The sequence below is a fragment of the Daktulosphaira vitifoliae genome, unplaced genomic scaffold (genome assembly GCF_025091365.1).
Source record: "Daktulosphaira vitifoliae isolate Bord-2020 unplaced genomic scaffold, ASM2509136v1 Scaffold_4, whole genome shotgun sequence".
In the NCBI taxonomy this organism is placed as follows: domain Eukaryota; kingdom Metazoa; phylum Arthropoda; class Insecta; order Hemiptera; family Phylloxeridae; genus Daktulosphaira; species Daktulosphaira vitifoliae.
The window spans coordinates 8543658-8566027 of record NW_026099575.1 but is presented as its reverse complement, the minus strand read 5'-3'; the positions used below and the strand labels follow the sequence as shown (position 1 = coordinate 8566027).

The following is a 22370-nucleotide window of genomic DNA, read 5'->3' as shown; positions in this document are numbered from 1 at the left end:
TTTTTTTTTCTAAATACATTATAAGTACATCTTTCATTTGACATACTTTTTATTAAAATTGGACAATTTCCCCTTATATAGGGGGCGTTCAAAACTTAAAATATTGTAAAAAACATAGATCTTTTTCAACTGAACTTTTGAAAATGTTCCGGAAATACTGCGTCCTTTAAACATATATCAAATCAAAGGTTATGTTATATACTATCAAATGAAAAAAAAAAATTTGTCCCGACATCTTATCTTCTATGTGCAAATGGCTGTCGAAAATTTAAAAAAAAATGTAATGTTTGCGATAAAAATTACATTTTATCGGGATGTTTTTTGTACTTAAAACTGCCATAACTTTTTCAAAAATGAACAAATGAAAATAATATTTTTTTGTATTGAAACCTTAGATATTTCCCTTTCATTTGATATAATTTTGGGGCAAACGGCCCCATGTTCATATCAGTTTAGGACCCCGAAAACACAAGGGCCTCAAATATGTCAAATAAGAATGTCCTATTATTCATGTTTATAAGATCTATAATCATAGCTTACCCTCCAAAAATATTATATGTACTTATAATTATTAAGAATATTTTTAAGAAGAAAAAAATGTATGTTAGATCTCTCAAAAAATTTGCTTAACTTTCGTCTATGGATTTATAGAGGAAAATTGTTCAGATATTGGTAATAGCATAATAAAAGAGAAAGAAAGTAAAAAATCAATTTAGTTTCATTTTCAAAAACCTAGAACTGGGAAAAATAAAATACTATAACCTATGCGTTAATAATTATTTTACCATCAATAGTTTGAATAAACAACTTTTTAACCACAATCCCTCTTGTAAAAATATAAAAGCTAAAAAATTCGTAAGGCCTTTGTTAGATCAGCCTGACCATGCTGGCGGGAACGTGTTGTCTTGTTACATCGGTATATCTGACACACATTTTGTATGGGATCTCCCATCTTTTTAACACAAACATTAACTTAATAAATAATAATACAGAATTAAAATTTTAAAAAAGATATTTTAGGAAATAATGGTATTTTGAATGAGCAAACAGTTTCAGTAAAACAGAATCAGCAAATAGAAAATGAAAAATTTGGCAACAACAAAACGGTCAGTTAAACTTAAATACGTAAAAAATTAAATATCAATGTCTTTAAGAACTCTTGAATAATTTATAGATGTTGGAAGAAACTCCTAATAATGTTTCGATGCCTTCCGCGGTGAAGACTTCAACATCAAACATGTATAATGGCGACAGTAAAATATTAAAACCGAATACTGCCAAATCGTATAAAATGGCAGAAGAATGTATTCCTAGTTTTTTTTTATCTTGCCACTAGTCTGTAAGTTAATACTGAGATGTTTTTAGTGAGTTTTCCTTAATTTTTTTTTATTTTTCAATAGGTTCAGCTAAAAAAGTTAAAAACCATTCAAATAATCCAAATAAATCCACAAATATGGTTAACAACGATAGTAAAAAATTAAATCAGAAAATGGCCAATGTATTTAAGAAGACAAAAAAACGCATTCCTAGTTTTTTTTCTATCCCACCACCATCCTATAACAGAATATTGAGATGTTGATTTTTCAAAAGGCTCAACTAAGCATAAAAAAGTTAAAATCCACAAAAAAAAATCCAAGAAACCTATGCAATGTCACATTTGTAGTAAAAAAACATTGTATATTTTTGTTACCAAAAACTAAAAGCAAATTGTGTGTACTAAAAAAATGCACGTAGGAAGAAGACTCACGGCTTTTTTGACTTGATAGATTATTTATTTTTGTTATAATTTTGTCACCTATAGGTGTAACTTTAATTTTACGCTTTTTAAAAAAGTGTAGGTTGTTAAAAAGTTGGCAATAATAAAGTTTTTACTCTTTATGGAGCAAAAAAAAAAAAGTATGATGAAACAGTAACATGAAAATACATTCTTCTCATTGTGAGTGACATATGCAACTTAAAAAAGTCTTATGTTTATACACTGCATTTATATAATAATAATAATTTGGGTATTTACTATTTGCTAATTATTTTTCAAATGTGCATTTTTTTATAAAAACTTTTAATTATTTATTACTTATGATTTTGTTATTATAAATAAATTATTTCAATATTTGTTAATTTTCTTTTACAAATAATAATTTTTTTAAGATGATAATGTCTAGTATAGTAGGTCTATATCTAGTCATATTGTGTAATTGCACAAAAAAAAAAAAATAATAGTTGAATAAAAATCAATTATGAAACATGATTTGATTTAGACTTTATTTCATCAATTGATTGTATTTATTGATTATTATTATATATATAATATATTATTTACTAATGCTAACTTATTTTAGATCTTCTTCTTCTTCTTCCTCGCCTTAATCCCAACTACTTGGGGTCGGCCTCCCTTATCCTAAACTTCCACTTGATACGATCTCCCACATCAGCTGTCCTCATATCGCATTTAATAGCATCCCTCTATCTCTTTTTTGGTCTTCCTCTACCTCTTTTTCCTTCAACATTCATTTCTATAACTGTTCTTACGGCTTCCGATTTTTCTCTTCTCATAACATGACCAAACCATCTAAGTCTATTAAGAGATGGAGGGATGTTATTGAATGCGATATGAGGACAGCTGATGTGATCGTAGATGTGGAAAATCGTGCCAAGTGGAATTTTAGGATAAGGGTGGCCGACCCAAAGTTGTTGGAATTAAGGCGAGGAAGAAGAAGAAGAAATAATAAAAATAAAATAGCTTAATTAAAATCAAATGAAGCATATCCGTTCTCGTTTTGGTATTTTGAAGAAATAATTGAAAGTTAAAATAAGTTGAAAGATAATCTGAACAAATCACTAAATTTCATAATATAAGTTTAATTACTTTTTGAATAAAACAAATAACTTAGCAAGTATAATTTTATTTTATTTATTAAATCCAAATAACTCTAGCGCCTTTATTTTGGGGTTCGTTGATTAATTAATATGCGTTAGGTGTCAATTAAATATAATTTTAAGACACAATTTATTTTTCTCTGAAATTTAAATCTTTCATAAACAAAGTTTTTCTTAAATATTTTTTTATCGTGCATTTTTGTATGTGTCTAATATTACAGATACGGTTGATAATTACAATCTATAATAAATAGCAATATTTACAGACAGAAATCAATTATACTTACTCATGTTACATTACCTGGCAGTGATTGAAATCACTACCATAAAAACGATTCGATACCAATCTGTAGATAGTGTTTAGATTTTAGAAGGAATTATTGAATTATTCCAAAAGCAGCATAAATTCCTATTTCCTTAATTATATCATGATTACAAGTTTTATGATTTATAAGCATAACACATAAATAATAATTATTATAGTAATTAAATTTAGTATGAAATTGATATTGAACAATTTAGTATTGTAATTTTTACGGAGAAATTATAAAAAGTATAAAGTCGTTTAACATAGAGCGATTCTTTTAATATTAGCTATTCTATTTCTCTTAAAATAATAATTATACTAAGAAAATTTTTTTTTTGGTATTTTTTAATTTAATATATTTCTTGATTTACTAATTATTAAATTTTTTTAAATTTATCCTTTATACCTAATGAGAACGCCACTTTATTTTATAATGGCAAAATACATATTTAACTAGATTATAAAATAAAAAGTATCTATGTTAAAGGTAAAAAATTATAATGCACATGTATTAATTTCTTTTAACTATTAATTGGTCCGAAATTATTGAATTATTAAAAATTCTAGTAGCTATTTTATGTAATAGTAGTAAAAAAGTGAAAAATAAAATAACTCATGGATTGGTATTAAAAATATTTTTAAAACAAAGTAAAAAATTCATTAAAATAATTCTTAGGAAAAAAATAATAACTTAGGAATATGTTTATGAAAGTCTTAAATTGGTTCGTGGATTTTAAATACATAATGGAATTGACATAATTAAAATATCATAATAAGTTTAAGCTCATATAAATCATTGAAATAGTCAAACAGTACAAGTAAAAATAATTTATGTTCAAATGTCAACAGTGAATACTTAATAACATTTTCTTATACTCAAGTTATATAACACTAGTTGAAGTTCTTAACTGAAAGATTTACATTAATATAGACAAAATAATATACAAGAATTTATTTTAATTATTTAAAAAAAAATCATTTGTATACAACTAAATGATGATAAAATAAGTTTTTTGCTATTATACAAAATTAAGGGAAATGTCTTCAACTAGATATCATTTGTGATCTTTTGATGGATCGTTCAAAATACAAACACAAACACAAACATAAAACAAAACACATCAAAGCAAAATTAATACATTCTCCGATTCGCATCGAAACTATAAGTTTTAAAATATCAAAATTTACCAAATTTTATTTATAGATAACGAGGTACATTTTTACAGTTTTCGAGTATAATGTCGATGAAAAAAATTAGTCTAGTGAAAAATGAGAAAAAGTAGTTACATACACAAAAAAAAAATTAATTTTTCATACAAATAAAAAAGTTGTTCACTTTGTAGAACACACTATTAATTTATCTAATTTGAATAATAACGTAATTTTTCACTAATTATGCTCTTAAATATGTTAAAATGGTCTTAAAAATGACAACAATGTTTTAAAATCGAAGAATTGCAAAAAATATTTAAATTAAAAGTTTCCTCTTTGAATTCTCCATTACATAAAATTAATTATATGACTGGAGAGTATTGTCTAAGTAAACACTAAAAAATGCAATATGACTTGAAATCTGGGTCCAAATGATAATACAAGTATGACGTATGTACGTATGAAGTAAGTATGACCTAAAAAAACCAAAACTAATCTCAATAATCTTATTTTTAACCAAAATTACGTAAAACAAAAAAAAATTGTTTTTTCATAAAATGTATACAAGATGACTCTTTTATAGCTGGCCTTCCATTTTTCTTAAAATAATATTCATTTTTTTTTTGTATTTTCTTAATCAGCACAACAATAAAAAAAAAACCCAGCACAGGGGGGTCGCGGCACAGTGGTGACGTGGTATAGATGGATCAAGTATAATGATATCTGACAGTGATTAAAATCACTATAAAAAAAAAACGCTTCGATGCAAATCTTTAGATACTGTTTAATTTTAAAAAATTGGTGGACTATTCCAAAAGCTACATGATCTGCTAGTTCATTATTAATATCCTAATTAAGATAAAGTATGTAGAATGAAAAAGGGATTATTAAAAAATATTATTTCTCATAAAAAAATAATGTTGATCCATACACTTTTCAATATGTCATAGCATTATAAAGTTAAAAATGTAAAAAATAAAATCGAGAATTTTCACACAATAATAGCATTCGGTAGCCATTTTCACCGTGAAGATAAAATAAAGTTCGAAATTTTTTTTTCGCATAATAAAGTAAATTACATTAGCTTTAATTTAATATATATATAAAAGTGTCAGACTTTCCGGAACACTTTCAAAATTTAAGTTGAAAAAGTTGTCATTTTGAATCCGCCCCTANCAGGTTAAGGGTTCAATTTATGAAAAAAATATACCAAATGAAAGGTAATGATATTATGCATCTATATAAAAAAGATTTATATTGATATGTTCATTTTTGAAAAAGTTATGGCACTTTAAAGTAAAAAAAATTGAAAAAATTTCGAAAATTAGCGATTTTTAAATTTGTAATTTTTTTGGAGGTTTCCCCCTTTTACGGGGAACGAGGGAAATTTTTTCAATTTTTAAGGGTAATGTCTTCGACTAGATACGATTTGTGATCTTTTGACGTATCATTGAAAGAAATCGGTTCGGTGAGAGCTGAGAAAAAGTGGTAACAGACACAAAAAAAAAAAAACACATCTTAGTAAAACCAATACCTTCTCAGCTTCGCATCGAAGCTAAAATATTTGAAAAAATAAACTAAAATCGTGTAAAAATTTTAAATGCATTTAAGTCAATATTATAATTAAAAAATAATTTTTTCATTGAAATATTGTATGATATTTATAAAAAGATATTGTACTAAAGTACAATATCGTAAATATCGTAGCTAAGTCATTTAAAAATATTAATAAAAAATAATTTAAAATAAGTTTAATAATTACTCTTACACATCTCATAGTCTTTAGGTGGAACAAGAAGAGTTTCTTTTCGAATCAAATATAAATCCAAATTCATAATACTTTTTCTGGAATATAATTGTTTCTGTAATTGTTACAGAAACAATAAAATCGTTGAAATTATACTCATCCTTCAGATATTTAATCAATTCCACATCGTTTATATTTTTCCATTCAGACTGACTTTTAAAATAACTTATCATTCTAGTGTTTTCATAATTATTATTTCTTCCTTCAAAAAAAAAAAAAAATATATATATATATACACAAGTACACTTGAATATTTAGTATTATTTCCATTTTAATTATACAAAAATTATCAAACTGTTGTCTTATACTAAATACAAAAAAAAATAATCGTACAAAATATGTTTCAATGTTATGCTGATATTCAAAACTTCTTTTTTATGTACTAACATTAAAGAACAAGCAACGATCGACTGAGTACATAGGTAAATAGGTTTAGATAGGTGTAGACAAGTAAACAAAATTAATTAAACAAAAATTTGATGGCGACTTTACAAAAATTACATATAGTCCAAAATAATTGTATAATTTAAAAATATTTGTTCTTTTCCTTTTATAAGTTTGGCTGAACTAATTCAAACACACTATAAATATTTTATTCTATCATGTTTTTATCCTCAGACAGTTCCTGTTGAATACTAACAACAACGTTTAAATTTACGAGAAATATATTATATGAGAAAAATTTTTCAATATACAGTGGCGATCTCGAAACTTACTGATTCCTTTTCTTTCCAAAAAAAATATTTAATGATTATGAATAATATAGGCGATTATAAAATACAATTTATAGAGGGCTCATAATATATATTCCCCCTACCTTAAAATATGTTTTCACAGAAATGTAATTGTTCATATAATTTTACAATTCTTTTTGGGAGGGGGGGTTATGAAATATTTGAGATTACAACACTGTAAAAAATCTTAAAATTAATAAAAAAAGATCAAAAATAATTTTGTAGATTTTTAAATAAAACACATTTTTAGACAAAATTAATTTTTTTTCTATTTGCTAAGTGAAAACTTAATAAAATAATACGTTTATAATATATGTGTAAAATCATATAGTAAAATTATTAGAATGAAAAAATAAAACATTGTCTTTTAATTCGATCTATTATATATATAAACTCATTTAGGAGGTTGAAATTTAATATTCAGTTTCAGCAATGCCTATAAAAAGATAATTTCACAAAAATTAGTTATAAATATATATAGTTTTTAGTGATAGATAATGAAAAATATGCTTGGAAGGTAATCTAAAAAGTCATTTTTCAAGTTCATACTATGAAGATTAGTTATGTAAACGGACTATTGTTCTGTTAAAACTTTCTAACAGAACATTTAAAAAAAATCCTAAATCCTAGGTTTAATCTACAAAAATTTTATAATTTCTTATTTCACAAATAAGACCAACTCGGTTATCAGCTAATTAATATTGTAATTGAGTTATACCATAGACTAAATGAAAATATTGACTTAAAGTATTGTAATAATACGTTTCGTCGAAAAATAGGCATTGCTAATAAGAATAATATTCAATTTTTGTAATTGTGCTTAGTACATAATAAATTCATACCTTACAGTGTTACAAATACATAAATTTGAATATATAAATAAAGTTTTAAAAATATTATGAGGTTGGTCATACCATGTTCTTATAAATTACCCGGTACTTATCACTTTTTATCAACACTGAGTAATGCGCCATAATGGAAACAATAAATCCGGCGTTGTAAGTTGTTTATGAAAAATTAACTTACTAGTTTCAACTTAAATACTTGATAGTTTTATTTCATCTTGAGTTTATTATTTAGCACCTCTTTTCGTTTGCCGCAGAATATTTGTAAATTATAAACTTTTATTTAAGTTGTTGGTAAGTTATGTTTCATTTTAATCTTAAATTATTGAAAACAAGTAATCTATTTTATATTTTCTTAATGATTTTACTTACATAATTTAATTATTTTACCGTCAACTGATTGAAGTTTCTTCACAAATTCATAAAAGTATTATAATATACTCTTTATTCTGTAAGATTCATATCTTTATACAAAACAATTAATTATTTTTTTGACCATTTATATACTTAACTATTAATTTGTGTTTAAACATTAGGACAAATTTTAATATGGATTCCAATGTCTGTCGAGGAAAAGATTATTGAACTGATTATCACTATGTATTAAATTTTCTGTAACTAGAAAGTTGAGTTAATATAATGTTCTATAAATGTTAAAATTGTATGGTTTTAATGTAGGGTTTTAATTTGTAATAGAAGCTAATCATTGATGGTTTAGTTTAGTTGAAAACAGAAGATCCATAAATATATTTTATATAAATTGAATATAATTAGTTTGATCAATATTTATTTTACTTTAGAAAAGAAGATAATATAAACTACTCAAGTCATTCTATCTAATTATTATAAAAATATTTTGAAATGGCGGCAAATATTGTTGGCGTTTTTCATCCTGAAATGCAAAACCTCATAAAAAATTCAAAAATATTATTGGTTGGTGCTGGTGGTATTGGATGTGAAGTATTAAAAAATCTTGTGTTAACAGGTTTTAGTGATATTGAGGTTATCGATTTGGATACTATTGATGTGAGTAACTTAAATAGACAATTTCTATTCAACAAAGATTCAGTTGGAAAAGCAAAGTCTCATGTTGCTAAAGAAAGTGTATTAAGATTTAATCCCAATGTCAATATAAATTCTCATCTTGGTGACATTATGGATAAAAAATATGGTGCAGCTTTTTTTAAGAAATTTAAATTAATAATTAATGCCTTAGATAATCGTAAGGCACGTAACCATGTAAACCGTATGTGCATATCTGTTGATGTACCACTTATTGAATCTGGAACATTAGGCTACCATGGTCAAGTTGAATTAATTAAGAAAGGTATGACTCAATGTTATGAATGTGTACCAAAATCTGAACCAAAATCATTTCCTATGTGTACTATAAGAAACACTCCTAAGGAACCCATCCACTGTATTATATGGGCTAAGTTTTTGTTTGGCCAACTTTTCGGAGAAATGGAAGAAGATGTTTCTATGGATGAAAAAGGTGAAGGTGAGAGTAAAGTCTCAGCCCGTCAATGGGCAAAATCAAATAATTATGATCCTATTAAATTATTCAAAAAATTTTTTATTGATGACATTCAATATTTGTTAAGCATGGAAGACTTGTATAAAAATAAAGGAGTTAGGCCTGTTCCATTTAATGAGGATATTATTAAAAATATTGAAGAATCAAAATACAAAAATGAGCCTGATACTGTAATATTATCATTAGAACAATATGTTGTAATGTTTTTAGATTGTGTCACATCTATTAAAGAAAAATTTTTAAAATCAAATGAATTTTTAGTTTGGGACAAGGATGATGATGATTATATGAATTTTGTTGTTGCTTGTACAAATATTAGATCAAAAATATTTAATATTGTATTGAAAAGTCATTTTGATATTAAATCTATGGCTGGCAATATTATTCCTGCAATTGCTACTGCTAATGCTATGGTTGGTGGACAAATTGTAATCCATGCTTTAAGAATATTAAGAGGACAATTTGAAAGATGCCAAACTGTTTATTTAAGAGAAATGCCAAATCACAAAGGTTTATTTATGGTTCGGGATAAAAAGCTAAGTGATCCCAATAAAAAATGTGCTGTTTGCACCAATGAAGGACAAATTATTTTGTCTACTGATATTAATACATTTACTGTACGTCAATTAGATGATTTAGTTTTGAAAAAAAAATTAAATGTTGTTGCACCTGATGTTCTACTTAATACAACACTAATTATATCTAATGATGAAGATGATGAATTAGATTTATATTCTAAAACTTTAGAAGAAGTTGGTGTAAGGGATGGATCTAGAATGGTTGTTCAAGATTATTTCCAAGATTATAAAATCAAAATTGATATTCACCATAAAGAAAAAGTGGAAGAAGAAGATCCAGATTTTGAAGTTTTTGGAAATTTGGATGAACTCAAAAAGGCTGAACAAGAAAAAAATGATAATAATGATGAAAATGAAAGTGATAATGAAGATTGTATCATGGAGTTACCAGAAGGATCAGAAGAAATTAAAAACAACAGTGTTGTAGAATTAGACATAGATAATGATGATGTGGTGGAAGTTGGCCAAGGTGATGAATTACCTATAAAAAGAAAATGTGCAGATTTTGAAGAAAATCTAGAACCAAAGAAAATTAAAATTAATGAATAAATTGTCTTTGCTTTTCCTTTTTATCATAACTATTTTCAATAAGTAAATTCTTTAAGATATTTTCATTTATGGTTCTGTATGTACAAACTATTATAAAACTGACCATAGTATGTTCATATTCATTTTGTATTTGTAATTATTAGTATTATTGCACATTTTAAACTGCAAGAACTATCAGTGGTTAGTAAATATTTAAGTTGAGAAATGCTATTTTTCTTTAATTTGAAAAAGAATTCTATGTTAAAATAACTTTTAGATATGATTATAATATATTTCTCACTTTTATTTATTTTTACATGTTCAAAATAAATGACTACAAATTTGTACAAATGTACATATATTTTTTAATTTATTTGTATTTTCTACATCATTTATAAAATTAAAAAAAAAACCTTTTAGCAGTTGGCACTTATGGAGAAAATAGTTTTTACATTGTAATTTAAAAACATGTATGTTTAATGCAAAATATGAATTTTATTTAGTATAATTTACAAGTTATAAATTATAAATTTTTTCATTCTACTTTTATATTTTTTGGATCTTGTCCTATATGTTTCAAATTAAATTCTTTTTAATTACATATTTTCTTAAGATTCTAGAAATTAGTCGAACATTTTTTCATACTGTTATATCAATAACTTGTAATTACTTCATAATTTTTAATTATTTACTAATGTATTTTCAGTGTAATTATAATTGCAGTTATTAACTAATTTTTTATATAACTTCTAATTAGAGATATTCATTCAAAGCATAAATCCAGTAAAATATTTAAGAGCTCATTCAAAAATTCTGAAGAGGACTACAATAATAGTGTTTTATTGGATTAGTCAAATGTTTCAAAATAAATATTTAATGTTGAAGACTAATTAACATAAATTATCTCAAGTTGAATATTTTTTTTTTTTTTTTTATAAAAATATAAAATTATATATATTATATTTTTATAAAATATTTATTTTAATACATTTAATCATGAATATAAAATGTACAACTCACAAAAATTTCCTTACACGAGAAAAATACAGAAAACAATCAAGTACTCTTGAGATATTATTTTTGGTACTAAATATCTTTTATGCTAACACTTTGTATTTACTTTGCCATTGTAATTATTAAGACTCGAGTTAGTTTGAACTTTTCTTAATTTAGACACAACTTGAAAACATTACTATTCCCATTTTTATACTTACTATAAGATCTAGGATTCAATTTTAAGAATTGACTATTATTATAGGATATTTTATAATGTAAAATTTCCATTAAACACCGTGTTAATAATGTAGAAATTCAAGTTATTTAGTATAGGAAGAATGTTTTATTTTTAAATGTTAAGAGAAGCTAAGTTCTGTTTACAGAACGCTGTAGCATTATAGTATTATAAAAAAAATTTAAAGGTTACATCATTGACAAAGATTAACTTTCTATATAATTATCCAAGATGTCAAGGAAATAATAAAATAAAAAAATTATTTTTCAATTTATATTCTTATTCATTTATAGTTGATTACATTTTAACATTTTTATGTAATGTTAAATTTAGCCAGAACTATTGATCCTTTGATTACATCATGAAATTTGTAGACTATAAAAATAAAAATTATTTTTCTTAAATTTACAAATTAAATATGAATTAAAAAATTGTCTATTCCACACTGTTAATTTTTTAATAATTATATGATATGGTGTAATTGGCAACAATAATAGGTAAATGTATAAGTCATAGGTTTTTACACAACAAAAATTAAGTTCTGATTAAAATTATAGTATAACACAAAACAAAAAATACAATTTGTACAGAGCTTCATTGCAGTTAACAATAAATTAGTATGTTTTAAGTTTATTTTTACTTTCAGTTTATTACCTATTTATATAACATGCATAACATCATGAGTGTTTTTTAGCTAAATATGTATAACTAATAACTAACAACAAGTATTTCTTTTATTACCTCATAACTAAAAACTCCCAATTTAACATTATATTTTAAAATATTCAATGTTTTGATATTATTTAATTAATATTTTTAAGAATACTTATGATTTATATAAAAAAGAACTACTATTACATATTTTATTTAAAGTCAGACAAAAATTTTATCCACAGAAAGTATAGAGAGACAAGAATAATATTTTTACAAATTGGAATTTGCTTTAAACCGATAATAAAAGATTCAAGGTAAGATATATATTTATAAAAAAAAAACAACAGAGTGAAAATAATATCAGTTAGTATTACAAATGTCGTACATTGTACAATCAAAATAAAAACTCAAATATTTATATAAATGTTATAACTAGCCACATACTATTTCTATATATGTATATGTACACATTAATTATTACCATTAAATAATTTACACTTTTACAAAAAAAAAATAATTAAGAGCAGCTAGGCGGCTAATAATTGTTCTCTAGTAACAACTTTGAGCTCTAAAATAATCTAATAACAGCATTATTAATAGTCATTTTAAATGAGCAAAATAAAATAAACAAAATAAAAGTATCTAATTGTATACCCAATAATTGTTTATAATTTAGAAAGTATTTTTGGGCCTTGTATTTTGTTAATAACAAAATTTACATTTGTTAATAAAATTCTGAAAAATACTTGCCAAATGTCATAAATACTAGATAGTAATATGTTACCACAGATTTAGAACTATTGCACATTTGTTTTTTAGCTTGAATTTTTGTTTTTAATTATTAGTCTGCAAAATTCACTAATAGTAAATCTAATTACTGTGAATAAACTCAATGAATATAATTAATATAATAGATGACTCATACAAAAAAAAATATTCATAAATTACATTAGAATAAAATTAACTTCTTTACAACAGTTAAATTTTTAATATTTTAATTAAATGGTGTTTATTAATTTGAACACAACAGAAACAGTAACTAAATAAAGTTTCTTTAAATAAATAAAAAAAAAATTGATTTTTCGCACCAGTTAAAAGTTGATACATTAAAACATTTAACTGGAATTTGAATTTAAATAATTTTTTATGTAATAAATATCATACAGATATGAATATAAAATCAAGAAATTTTTTTAAAAACCACCCTTCTTATTAAAGATAAATGAACAAAATTGTGCAAAAAATAGAAAAATAACAAGATAATGTCTGTATGTTGTGGAGATATACTTAAAAAATGTTTTTACACTATTGTATGTACATTTAGATGTCATTTAAAGCCATACAAATTAATTATTAGCCATTCACATAAAATTCATCAGAATTTAAAAACTTTATATTATCCGTATAACATTTTTAAGTATAAATACTACAAAATATAAGAAAATATTCAGTATATTTACAAATATTAATTTTTAGTTAATTAAAATCATTTAACAGGTTATTAACATTCTTTACATTTGAAGATTTAATACATTAGGCAAGTATTGGAGTTTTAAAATTAAAAAATTATTTTTTTATTAAGATTGCATACATGTTTTACGAGATCTTTAGAAGAAAAAACATAATTGTGTTATTCTGATTGATTCCAATAATTTAATTTCCAATAATCAAAAAAAAAAGTTAGTAGTTGAAAAAATGACATAAGAAAAATTAAAAAATTTGTATATCCATTCCCGTTAGCCGAGTCTAGGTATCAACAAATTTACCTAATAATAAAGTCTGCATTCTAATAAACTATAGTTCATTTTTTCTAATTTTAATAACATAAAAATATTACAGATATGGTAATATTGTAGTTACATTTTATTTATTCGATATACATGTAATTCACCTTTAAATAGTTCTTTAATTTGATTGCCCGGGTAATTTTAATTGCACTGAAAAAAATAAAAAAATGTTAAAAATATATATATTACATGTTGTTTTAGTTGATAAATATTTTAATATATAATTATTATTCGTAAAACAAATCACATAAATAAACCAATATTATTAATATTTTAAAAAATATATATATTTTCCCCAAATTCTTCTACTTAAGACCAAATATATCAAATATTATATTGATTATAATTAAAGTGTATTTAATTTTATTACTCCTAATTAATAAAATAAATGCTGTAATAGATAAGAAATCAATAAATTTATTACTTAGTAAAATCATAATAGTTATTTATAAGTTATTAATAAAAAAAAACCCCAGCATAGTGGGCACAGTGGGAAGAACGTGGCATAGTTGAGTCAAGTATAATGATATCTGACAGTGATTAAAATCACTATCATAAAAAATGCTTCGATGCAAATTTGTAGATAGTGTTCAATCTGAAAAAATTGGTGGATTATTCCAAAATCTCCTATTTTCTTAATTATATCCTGATTACAAGTTATAAGTGTAATATATGAATATATAAAGGAAATGGTTTTATTTACAAAAAAAAAGGATGTCCAATGAGGTATATAAATAAATACTACTTTTTATGAAAAAATTGTATTGATTCATACATTTTTCAAAAAAGTTATATAATGTTAAAAATGTAAATTATAAAATCGAGAATTTTAACACAAAGATAGCATACAGTAGCCATTTTTACCGTGAAGACAAAATAAAGTCCAAATTTTTTTTTATTTTCCATAACAAAGTATATTACATAAGCTTTAATTTAAGATATATATAAAAGTGTTAGTATTTCTGGAACACTTTCAAAAGTTAATTTTTTTGTGAAATAGTTGTCATTTTGAATCCCCTCTCCTGTGGGCAGGTAAAGGTTCAGATTTATAAAAAAAACTATATCAAATGATAGGTAAACATCATACATCATCTCATGTATTAAGTAAAAATTTTTTAAAAATTAGCAATTTTTAAATTTGTAATTTTTTTGGAGATTTCCCCAATTTATGGGGAACTAGGAAATTTTTTTCAATTTTTGACAGTAATGTCTTAGACTAGATTGATTGTGATCTTTTGACATATCGTTAAAAGAAATCGGTTCGGTGAGATCTAAGAAAAAGTGGTAACAGACACAAAAAAAATTTCTTTTTAAAAAACACAGTAAAATTAATACTTTCTTAGCTTTGCATTTAAGCTAAAATAGCATGTATTCTTTTAAATGACATTTAATTTTAAAACTATAAAAAACTCCTAACTGAACTTCCCATTCAATAAGCATTTAATGATCTAATATTTAAAATAAATGTTATTACAGCCATACAGCAATAGTTTGTTGTGTAAATATCTATTATTATTTTTAATCAATAATAATAAAATATTTCTCTTAATGAGCTTACCAAATATTAATTTTAAACATGAATATTTACAGATTATGTACATCTAAAATCTACAGGGTTAAACATTTTTTTTACATTTTTAATTATTATTTTATCTTATTAAATACATGGAATTCCATAGTAAAAAAATATATTATTCATTTTTTGACATAAGAATGTAAAAATGAAATTTTCAAAATATTAAAACAATAAATAAATTATAATAATATAAATGGATATTCAAGTTGTCCTCATAAGAATTTACTTGGTATGAAAATAAGAATACAATAAAAAATAATTTTAATTCTACCATAAACTCCTATCATTATGCATTATAATTTTTTTAATTACTTAAAAATAATACACAAATTCAAAATAAATAGAGTTCTTTATATGTTTGTATTTACAAAATGAGTCATGTAAGTTTGATTAATCCAATAACTCTTGATTAAATAACCGTTTTCACTACTTTTTTTTTTTTTTTTAACAATTTTTACATTTTTAGACTGTAAAAAGCATATTTTGTATTATTTCACTTTAATAAAAAACTTTTAAAATAAAAAATTATTTTTTTGAATTTTTCAATATGTCTGGTTTTAGCCCTTTTCTTACAAAAATATTTTGTTGGATCTATAACAGTTTGAGGATATTGAGTTACAATCATCTTAATACATAGTGGGTACGTAGCATGGACAGACTGTACATTAACCGTACACTTTGTATAGAATTGCATTACTTACTCATTCAATGTATTAATTAAAAATGAGCTGAATATTCGTATACTATTCAGTGACACTTAAAACTATTTGGTAAAAATTTATTTAACTGAGTAGTTTAAAATGTTATAAAATTTAAGTTTAAATAGAGATTGTTATTTTTTAACTTTAGCTAATACCTTCTAAATATAGTCTTTTTTCACATTACAATTAATATTTATATTATAATTAATACCTAACTATTCTCTTTGAAAATCATTGCTTACATTAAAGAAGATGGGAAAACCTATATACCATCACAACAAAATTAAATCACCTACTCACCAAGACTCACCATATTCCAGACTAAACTAAGTAGGCTGCCTTCAAATAAATTAGAATAAGTATATGGCATATAATACCATATACATATTATATAATATTTGTAACTCAATAAGTACTCATCTTAAAATTGTTATTAACTTATAAAAATTTTATATAAGAAAAAGTCTACAAAATTGCCATTTTGAAAAAAATTATATTTTTATTCTTATGAGAGAGAAATGATAAAAAATATGCTTATAACAGTCTAAAAATTCAAAAATTGCTTAATAAAAATTACAGTGAAATAATTATTGGATCAATTGTTATTGGAATTTGTAACTCACCTGTATAAATGGGGTTTACTTAGTATGAACTTAATTGACCGTAAAATAAAAATAATGTTTTTATTAGTTTCTTTTAGTTCAATGTTTCAATTATAGTTGTTTTTATATTCATCTCATATACCTTACAAGGATATCAACATTAATTTTTCAAATATCAAAACACTCATATATAAACTAGATTGTTTAATAGATAATGATCTAATTAAGAAAATGTCTAGTTGATAACAACTTTTGAACCAGTATTTTGGAAGATATTCACAAATTTATATCTAAGTAAGAGCAAGAGTACAGCCAGGAAATATCTAATCATAAAAATAGCAGCACCCAATCTTCACCTCTAGTCTATACTTAAAATTGTTATTAACAATAAAATTTATTAATTAAGCAATACTCATTCAATTATAAGAAATAAATTTACACTTAGGGAATAAACAATTTAATTTTCACCAGTTAGAAAGGGAATTTAAATTCTGTTGTAGAAGAACACAATCTTCATGAGACTTAACAATACCGTAATTTTTTATATTATTACTAAGAGCATCATAGAATAATGAATAGGGACTATATATGATTCTTGTGGTACTCCTCTTATAATTTTAAGTCTTAAATACATAATTTGTCTATTTAACAAATTGAACACAGTAAAATAAGAAAATAACCATTACTTTCAAACTATTTCATTAGAAGATTGTCTAGAAGTTGTTGATGAAGACGGGTGATTTGGGCTCTCAGGATTAATATTTTCAGGAGTTGATGACCCAACACTAGCTGCAGACACTTCATTTCCACTTCCAACAGAATCTCTTAAATGTTTAGGTATTAAAACAGATTTTAAAGAACCAGCTGCACTTAATTCTAAAAAATATTATTTTTCATAAGCAATTTTAAAAAGTATATTTTTACAAGTCTTACCCAATTGTGTAAAATTAAAGAGAGGAGGTAAAGACCGTCCATTTGGTAATCTTGTGTGTGGATCCCTCAGTTCATCAAAAAAAGTATGAGCACATGCTTGTAAAGGTGACACCCTTAAAGATGGAGTGTATTCAAGCAGTACTGAAACTAGTTCAACAGCTTCAGGTGGTGTGCGCATCCGAAACACCTTTGTAAATCATGACTTAATATTAACACACAGAACTTCTACTTAAAAATATAATAATTTCTACAAATGCTAACATAGCAAAAATATAACTTTTCATTATGAAGTTGCTGATTATATTTTATAGAATATCAAAAGTCACAAGACATGTTAGAGCTCTTATTACATTTGTAAATAATATTTTTGTCACAAATTAATGAGGTTGAGAAATTACTGAACAATTCACATTGATTTACAATAAATCTAGTAATCATTTAATAAGACTGAACTCTTTTTCTATGAAGAGCATGTCAATTTGTTATAAATTAAACAATAAAAACATGTTAGCAGTCCACACTTTTTTGTAGCCATTTATAGACTTACTCTAATTTTTTGATGAACATTGCTGTTTTTTGGGAATGACATGCGTTGTAGCATTAACTGCAAGGAATAATAACCCTATTAAAATATTGATTTAAGATATCCTCCAACATGTCTTGATAAAAATATTAATATTTTAGACTCAAAATAAACAGCACTACAAATATATCATTACTTTTTCTTAAAATTTGACAATATGTCAATTTCTTATGCAGCAAATATTACATTAGTTATAAATTGAAACTTTTTATACTTATACATAATTTATACCTTTATTTTAAATTTACTACATTGTACTAGCAATTCAAAATATCAACTTGATATTTTGTTCGATACACAATTAGCCAGAAATTAATACTTAAGAATAAAAATAAACTTAAGCAATTAATTAAAAAAAAAAATCAAACAATTACATTATTACTTTTGTAGTGGATAAAATATTAAAAATAAATTACACTAATTAGATCAAATATACAGCTCATACAATGTAGAATGTTATACAAAGCTCATATTATTAAGCAATAGACAAATAGTTATCCATAAAAAAATTTTTATATGTGCTAACAAAATTTTAATTAACTTAAAATATAGTTCATTATTTTAGATTAAATAACTATAGCAAGATAAGCAAAAGAAAATTATTTAAAATTATATAAAAAAAGTAAAAGAGCAGTTCATCTTTTAAATATTTTTCTTTTAAATTTAAATTTGTAAGCACATATAAGATTAATTCAATAAATAGTTATAGAGATTTGGCTATACATTAACAAAAAATTATTACCGTGTAAACGACTACATACCTATGATTTAATGTTCTAGATTTGATAAAGTGTATCAATTGAATTCTTACTTTTAAGAATAGCAGATCAAATTTTTATTTATTATTTACACCGGAGGTCCCAACTAAAATTTTAGAAATGGTTAAAAATAATTTTTTTAAATTTTTTGTGGTATACATATTAGAAAGAGTGATCCCCAATGTACTCAATGTAAATTTTTCTTAAACCAACCGCTAATAAATTAAAATAAACCACACAAAATTTATTAAAGATCTACATAATAGGTACTGCTAATGTCATCATTAAATATTTTTATTTCAAAACAATTATTTCCTAGTACTTTAAATTTTAAGTATACTATTGTAAGTTTGAAAAAATCAATTTCTAAAGTAGTATAAATTATATTAATAATAAATCACAATAAATTACCATGCAATTTATTGTGTTGGATTTCAATTTTTTTAAAAGAAGTTTGAATAACATGCAATTTATAATTAAATGTATAGGCTTTAAATTTAATATTAATTAAAAACTAATAATTAGTCAAACATCAAAATTGCAAAAAATTAATTATTCTACATAAAATGAGTATAAACAAAAATCACATTATAGTTAGTTACTTTACTGTTAGCTTTATAGAAAAAATTGCTCTATTAACCCATTTCAACTATTTTATTAATTACATGCAAAAAAAATAAATTTTAGATTCTAATTATCTTAATGTGTAAAAATAATTTAATCCACTATATGTGGATCATCATTAATATTGTTACCAAATAACTGATAATTGTCTAATAAAAACTTACTTTTGACCACGGATGAGATTTGATTTGTGGGAATTTGAATTCTGTGTAATTAGGATTCATTTCCCTAATCTGCTCTCTAGTAGGAGTACCTAAGACTTTAATTATTTCTACTAACTGATCAACTCCAGAATCACCAGGGAATATCGGCTGGCCCAACATTAGTTCAGCTAATACACAACCAGCACTCCAAACATCTAAAAATTATAATGAAAATTATTTTCAGATGAATTAAATTGAACTCAGAAACTAGTCAAATTAAATATTTTATTAATGTGATATTTGAGTATTATAATTAAATGCACCAAAAAAATTAATTAAACCATTAATTTTATTAATACTTACAAAAAATATCTAAAAATTTACTTTTAAAGAAAAAAGTATATTGATTTGGATATTTAAAATAAAATAAATAACTAATAGTTAAAAAAAAAGTTATCAAAAATATTCTAAGGACATAATAATTTAATAAACCTAAACAATAACCTATTTTTGTAGTGTAATCAATAGCACCAAATATAAGTTCAGGTGCTCGATAATATCTTGAACAAATATAGGACACATTTGGTTCTCCTTTTATTAATGTTTTAGCACTGCCAAAATCACATAATTTTAATATACCAGTCTCAGGGTTCAGTAATAAATTTTGAGGTTTTATATCACGATGACAAATGCCTAAAGAATGAATATAAGCCAAGCTTCGGAATAACTGATACATATACAACTAGAAAAAAAAAAAAAAATTAGTAACCTAAATATTATTAAATAATTAATGCTGCATACTTTTATGTAACTGATTGGGATTGTTTGTCTTAATTTACTATAATGGCGTGCGACTTTATAAACAGTGTCTGGTATGTATTCCAAAACTAAATTTAGGTAAACTTCATCTTTCTAAAAATTAAATTTGAAAGTAAAAATAAATTACTTGATTAAGAAATTATTATATAATTATTTTTAATTATCAAATATCTTACCTTGTCACCGCTCGAATAAAAGAAAAATTTCAATTTAACTATGTTACAATGATCTAGGCGTTTCATAATTTGCAATTCACGATTCTAAATAAAGGAATATATAGAACTATATATTCAATATATAATTATAATAAAAATATTTTTATTACTACAAACCTTAAATCTTTTATCTTGTAGTACTTTTTTAATAGCCACCATCTCCCCTGTATCACACAATTTAGCTTGATATACAACCCCAAAACTGCCATTCCCTATGACCATTGTATCTGTATAGGATACTTCCAAAGGTCGGTCAGGTCCCTGGCATGGATTAGCCACAACCGTTGTGACTTTACTTCCATCTTTGCCTAAAATAAGTTATTATTATTAAAATTATATTATATACATATACAGAAAATACACAAATTTTAATAGTATTAATTAAAATGAAATAAAAACATTTTCATTGGTATCAGTTTAAAATTTATTAAGAAAAAAAAATTTCCATGTACCCTTCCATCTTGGGATCAATTCTCATATATTTTCAAAACTTATTGTATTATTTCTACTAACTGCACTTTAAAAATAATAACAGTAATAAAATATTATTAGTAATAAATTTTAGCAATACTTTTAGTATAAAGTAATAAAAGATAGTAATACTATCTATTAAAAATTATAAAAAAAATAATGAAATCCAAGGTACGTGAAATATGGATATTTTTACATTCATTAACTTTTAACAACTAAAGAATTATGAATTACAATATTAATGTTATAGCTTTTCAATTAACTTAATTTATATAATACTACTAAGATTATGGCTAAGGTGGCAACATGAAATTTTAATTTTAACTTAAAATAACAATTCATAGTTAGAACTCCAAAATCAATTTTGTTTTCAAATGTAAGGTAAAATTACAGATAAAATAGGATATAATTTAACAAGAAATCTATCAAATTAAAATTTTTAAAATAAAAATGATAATTTTTTTGTTATTAATACCTATACCTTTGGAAAGTCGATCCAAAATCTATCACTTACATGAAGCATTTATAATATAGGAATTCAAATTCATTAATTCAATATTTGTAATTTTTACTTAACTGAACAGTTTTAAAGAATAAAATTTACTAAATTTTTTTTTTAAATGTTTTATTTTTTTGTTTTTAAATACTTGAAAAGTACATAGTTACAGTTGAAAAGTTAACAATTTCATTAATTACATTAAATTACAATTAAATAATATTCCATTATTAAACATTAAAGAACAAATAATATTCAATTAAATTATTTTGAACTTATTATTTGATACAAAAAATTACTTTTTATAAATATCATTTTACTATAGGATATACATAAATTTTTCAAATAGATGTAAAATAATGTTGAAGTGTAACAAAACTCATTTTTTCTCAGTGCAATTTGCATTAAGATA

At 23.5% G+C, this 22370-nt stretch overlaps 2 protein-coding genes across 3 annotated transcripts in view; one reads left to right on the top strand and one right to left on the bottom strand.

The window, feature by feature from the left end:
* Positions 1 to 7845: 7845 nt before the first annotated feature.
* On the top strand, positions 7846 to 10734 carry LOC126904471 (SUMO-activating enzyme subunit 2). Its single transcript, XM_050683520.1, has 2 exons — positions 7846 to 8016; positions 8523 to 10734. The coding sequence occupies exon 2, from the start codon at positions 8584 to 8586 to the stop codon at positions 10384 to 10386; it is 1803 nt and encodes a 600-aa protein (XP_050539477.1). The 5' UTR covers positions 7846 to 8016; positions 8523 to 8583; the 3' UTR covers positions 10387 to 10734.
* A 1865-nt stretch (positions 10735 to 12599) lies between these two features.
* Positions 12600 to 22370, bottom strand: part of LOC126904479 (glycogen synthase kinase-3 beta) — a 44171-nt gene continuing 34400 nt past the window's right edge. For both annotated transcript variants that reach the window (XM_050683548.1, XM_050683547.1), the window contains exons 2-9: positions 21109 to 21299; positions 20953 to 21036; positions 20759 to 20869; positions 20462 to 20699; positions 19979 to 20172; positions 17850 to 18036; positions 17603 to 17792; positions 12600 to 14187 (exon numbers count right to left, since the gene is read on the bottom strand). In XM_050683548.1, coding sequence (XP_050539505.1) covers positions 17605 to 17792; positions 17850 to 18036; positions 19979 to 20172; positions 20462 to 20699; positions 20759 to 20869; positions 20953 to 21036; positions 21109 to 21213 — 1107 coding nt within the window. In that variant the 5' untranslated portion in view covers positions 21214 to 21299 and the 3' untranslated portion in view covers positions 12600 to 14187; positions 17603 to 17604. The remainder of the gene's footprint in view (positions 14188 to 17602; positions 17793 to 17849; positions 18037 to 19978; positions 20173 to 20461; positions 20700 to 20758; positions 20870 to 20952; positions 21037 to 21108; positions 21300 to 22370) is intronic.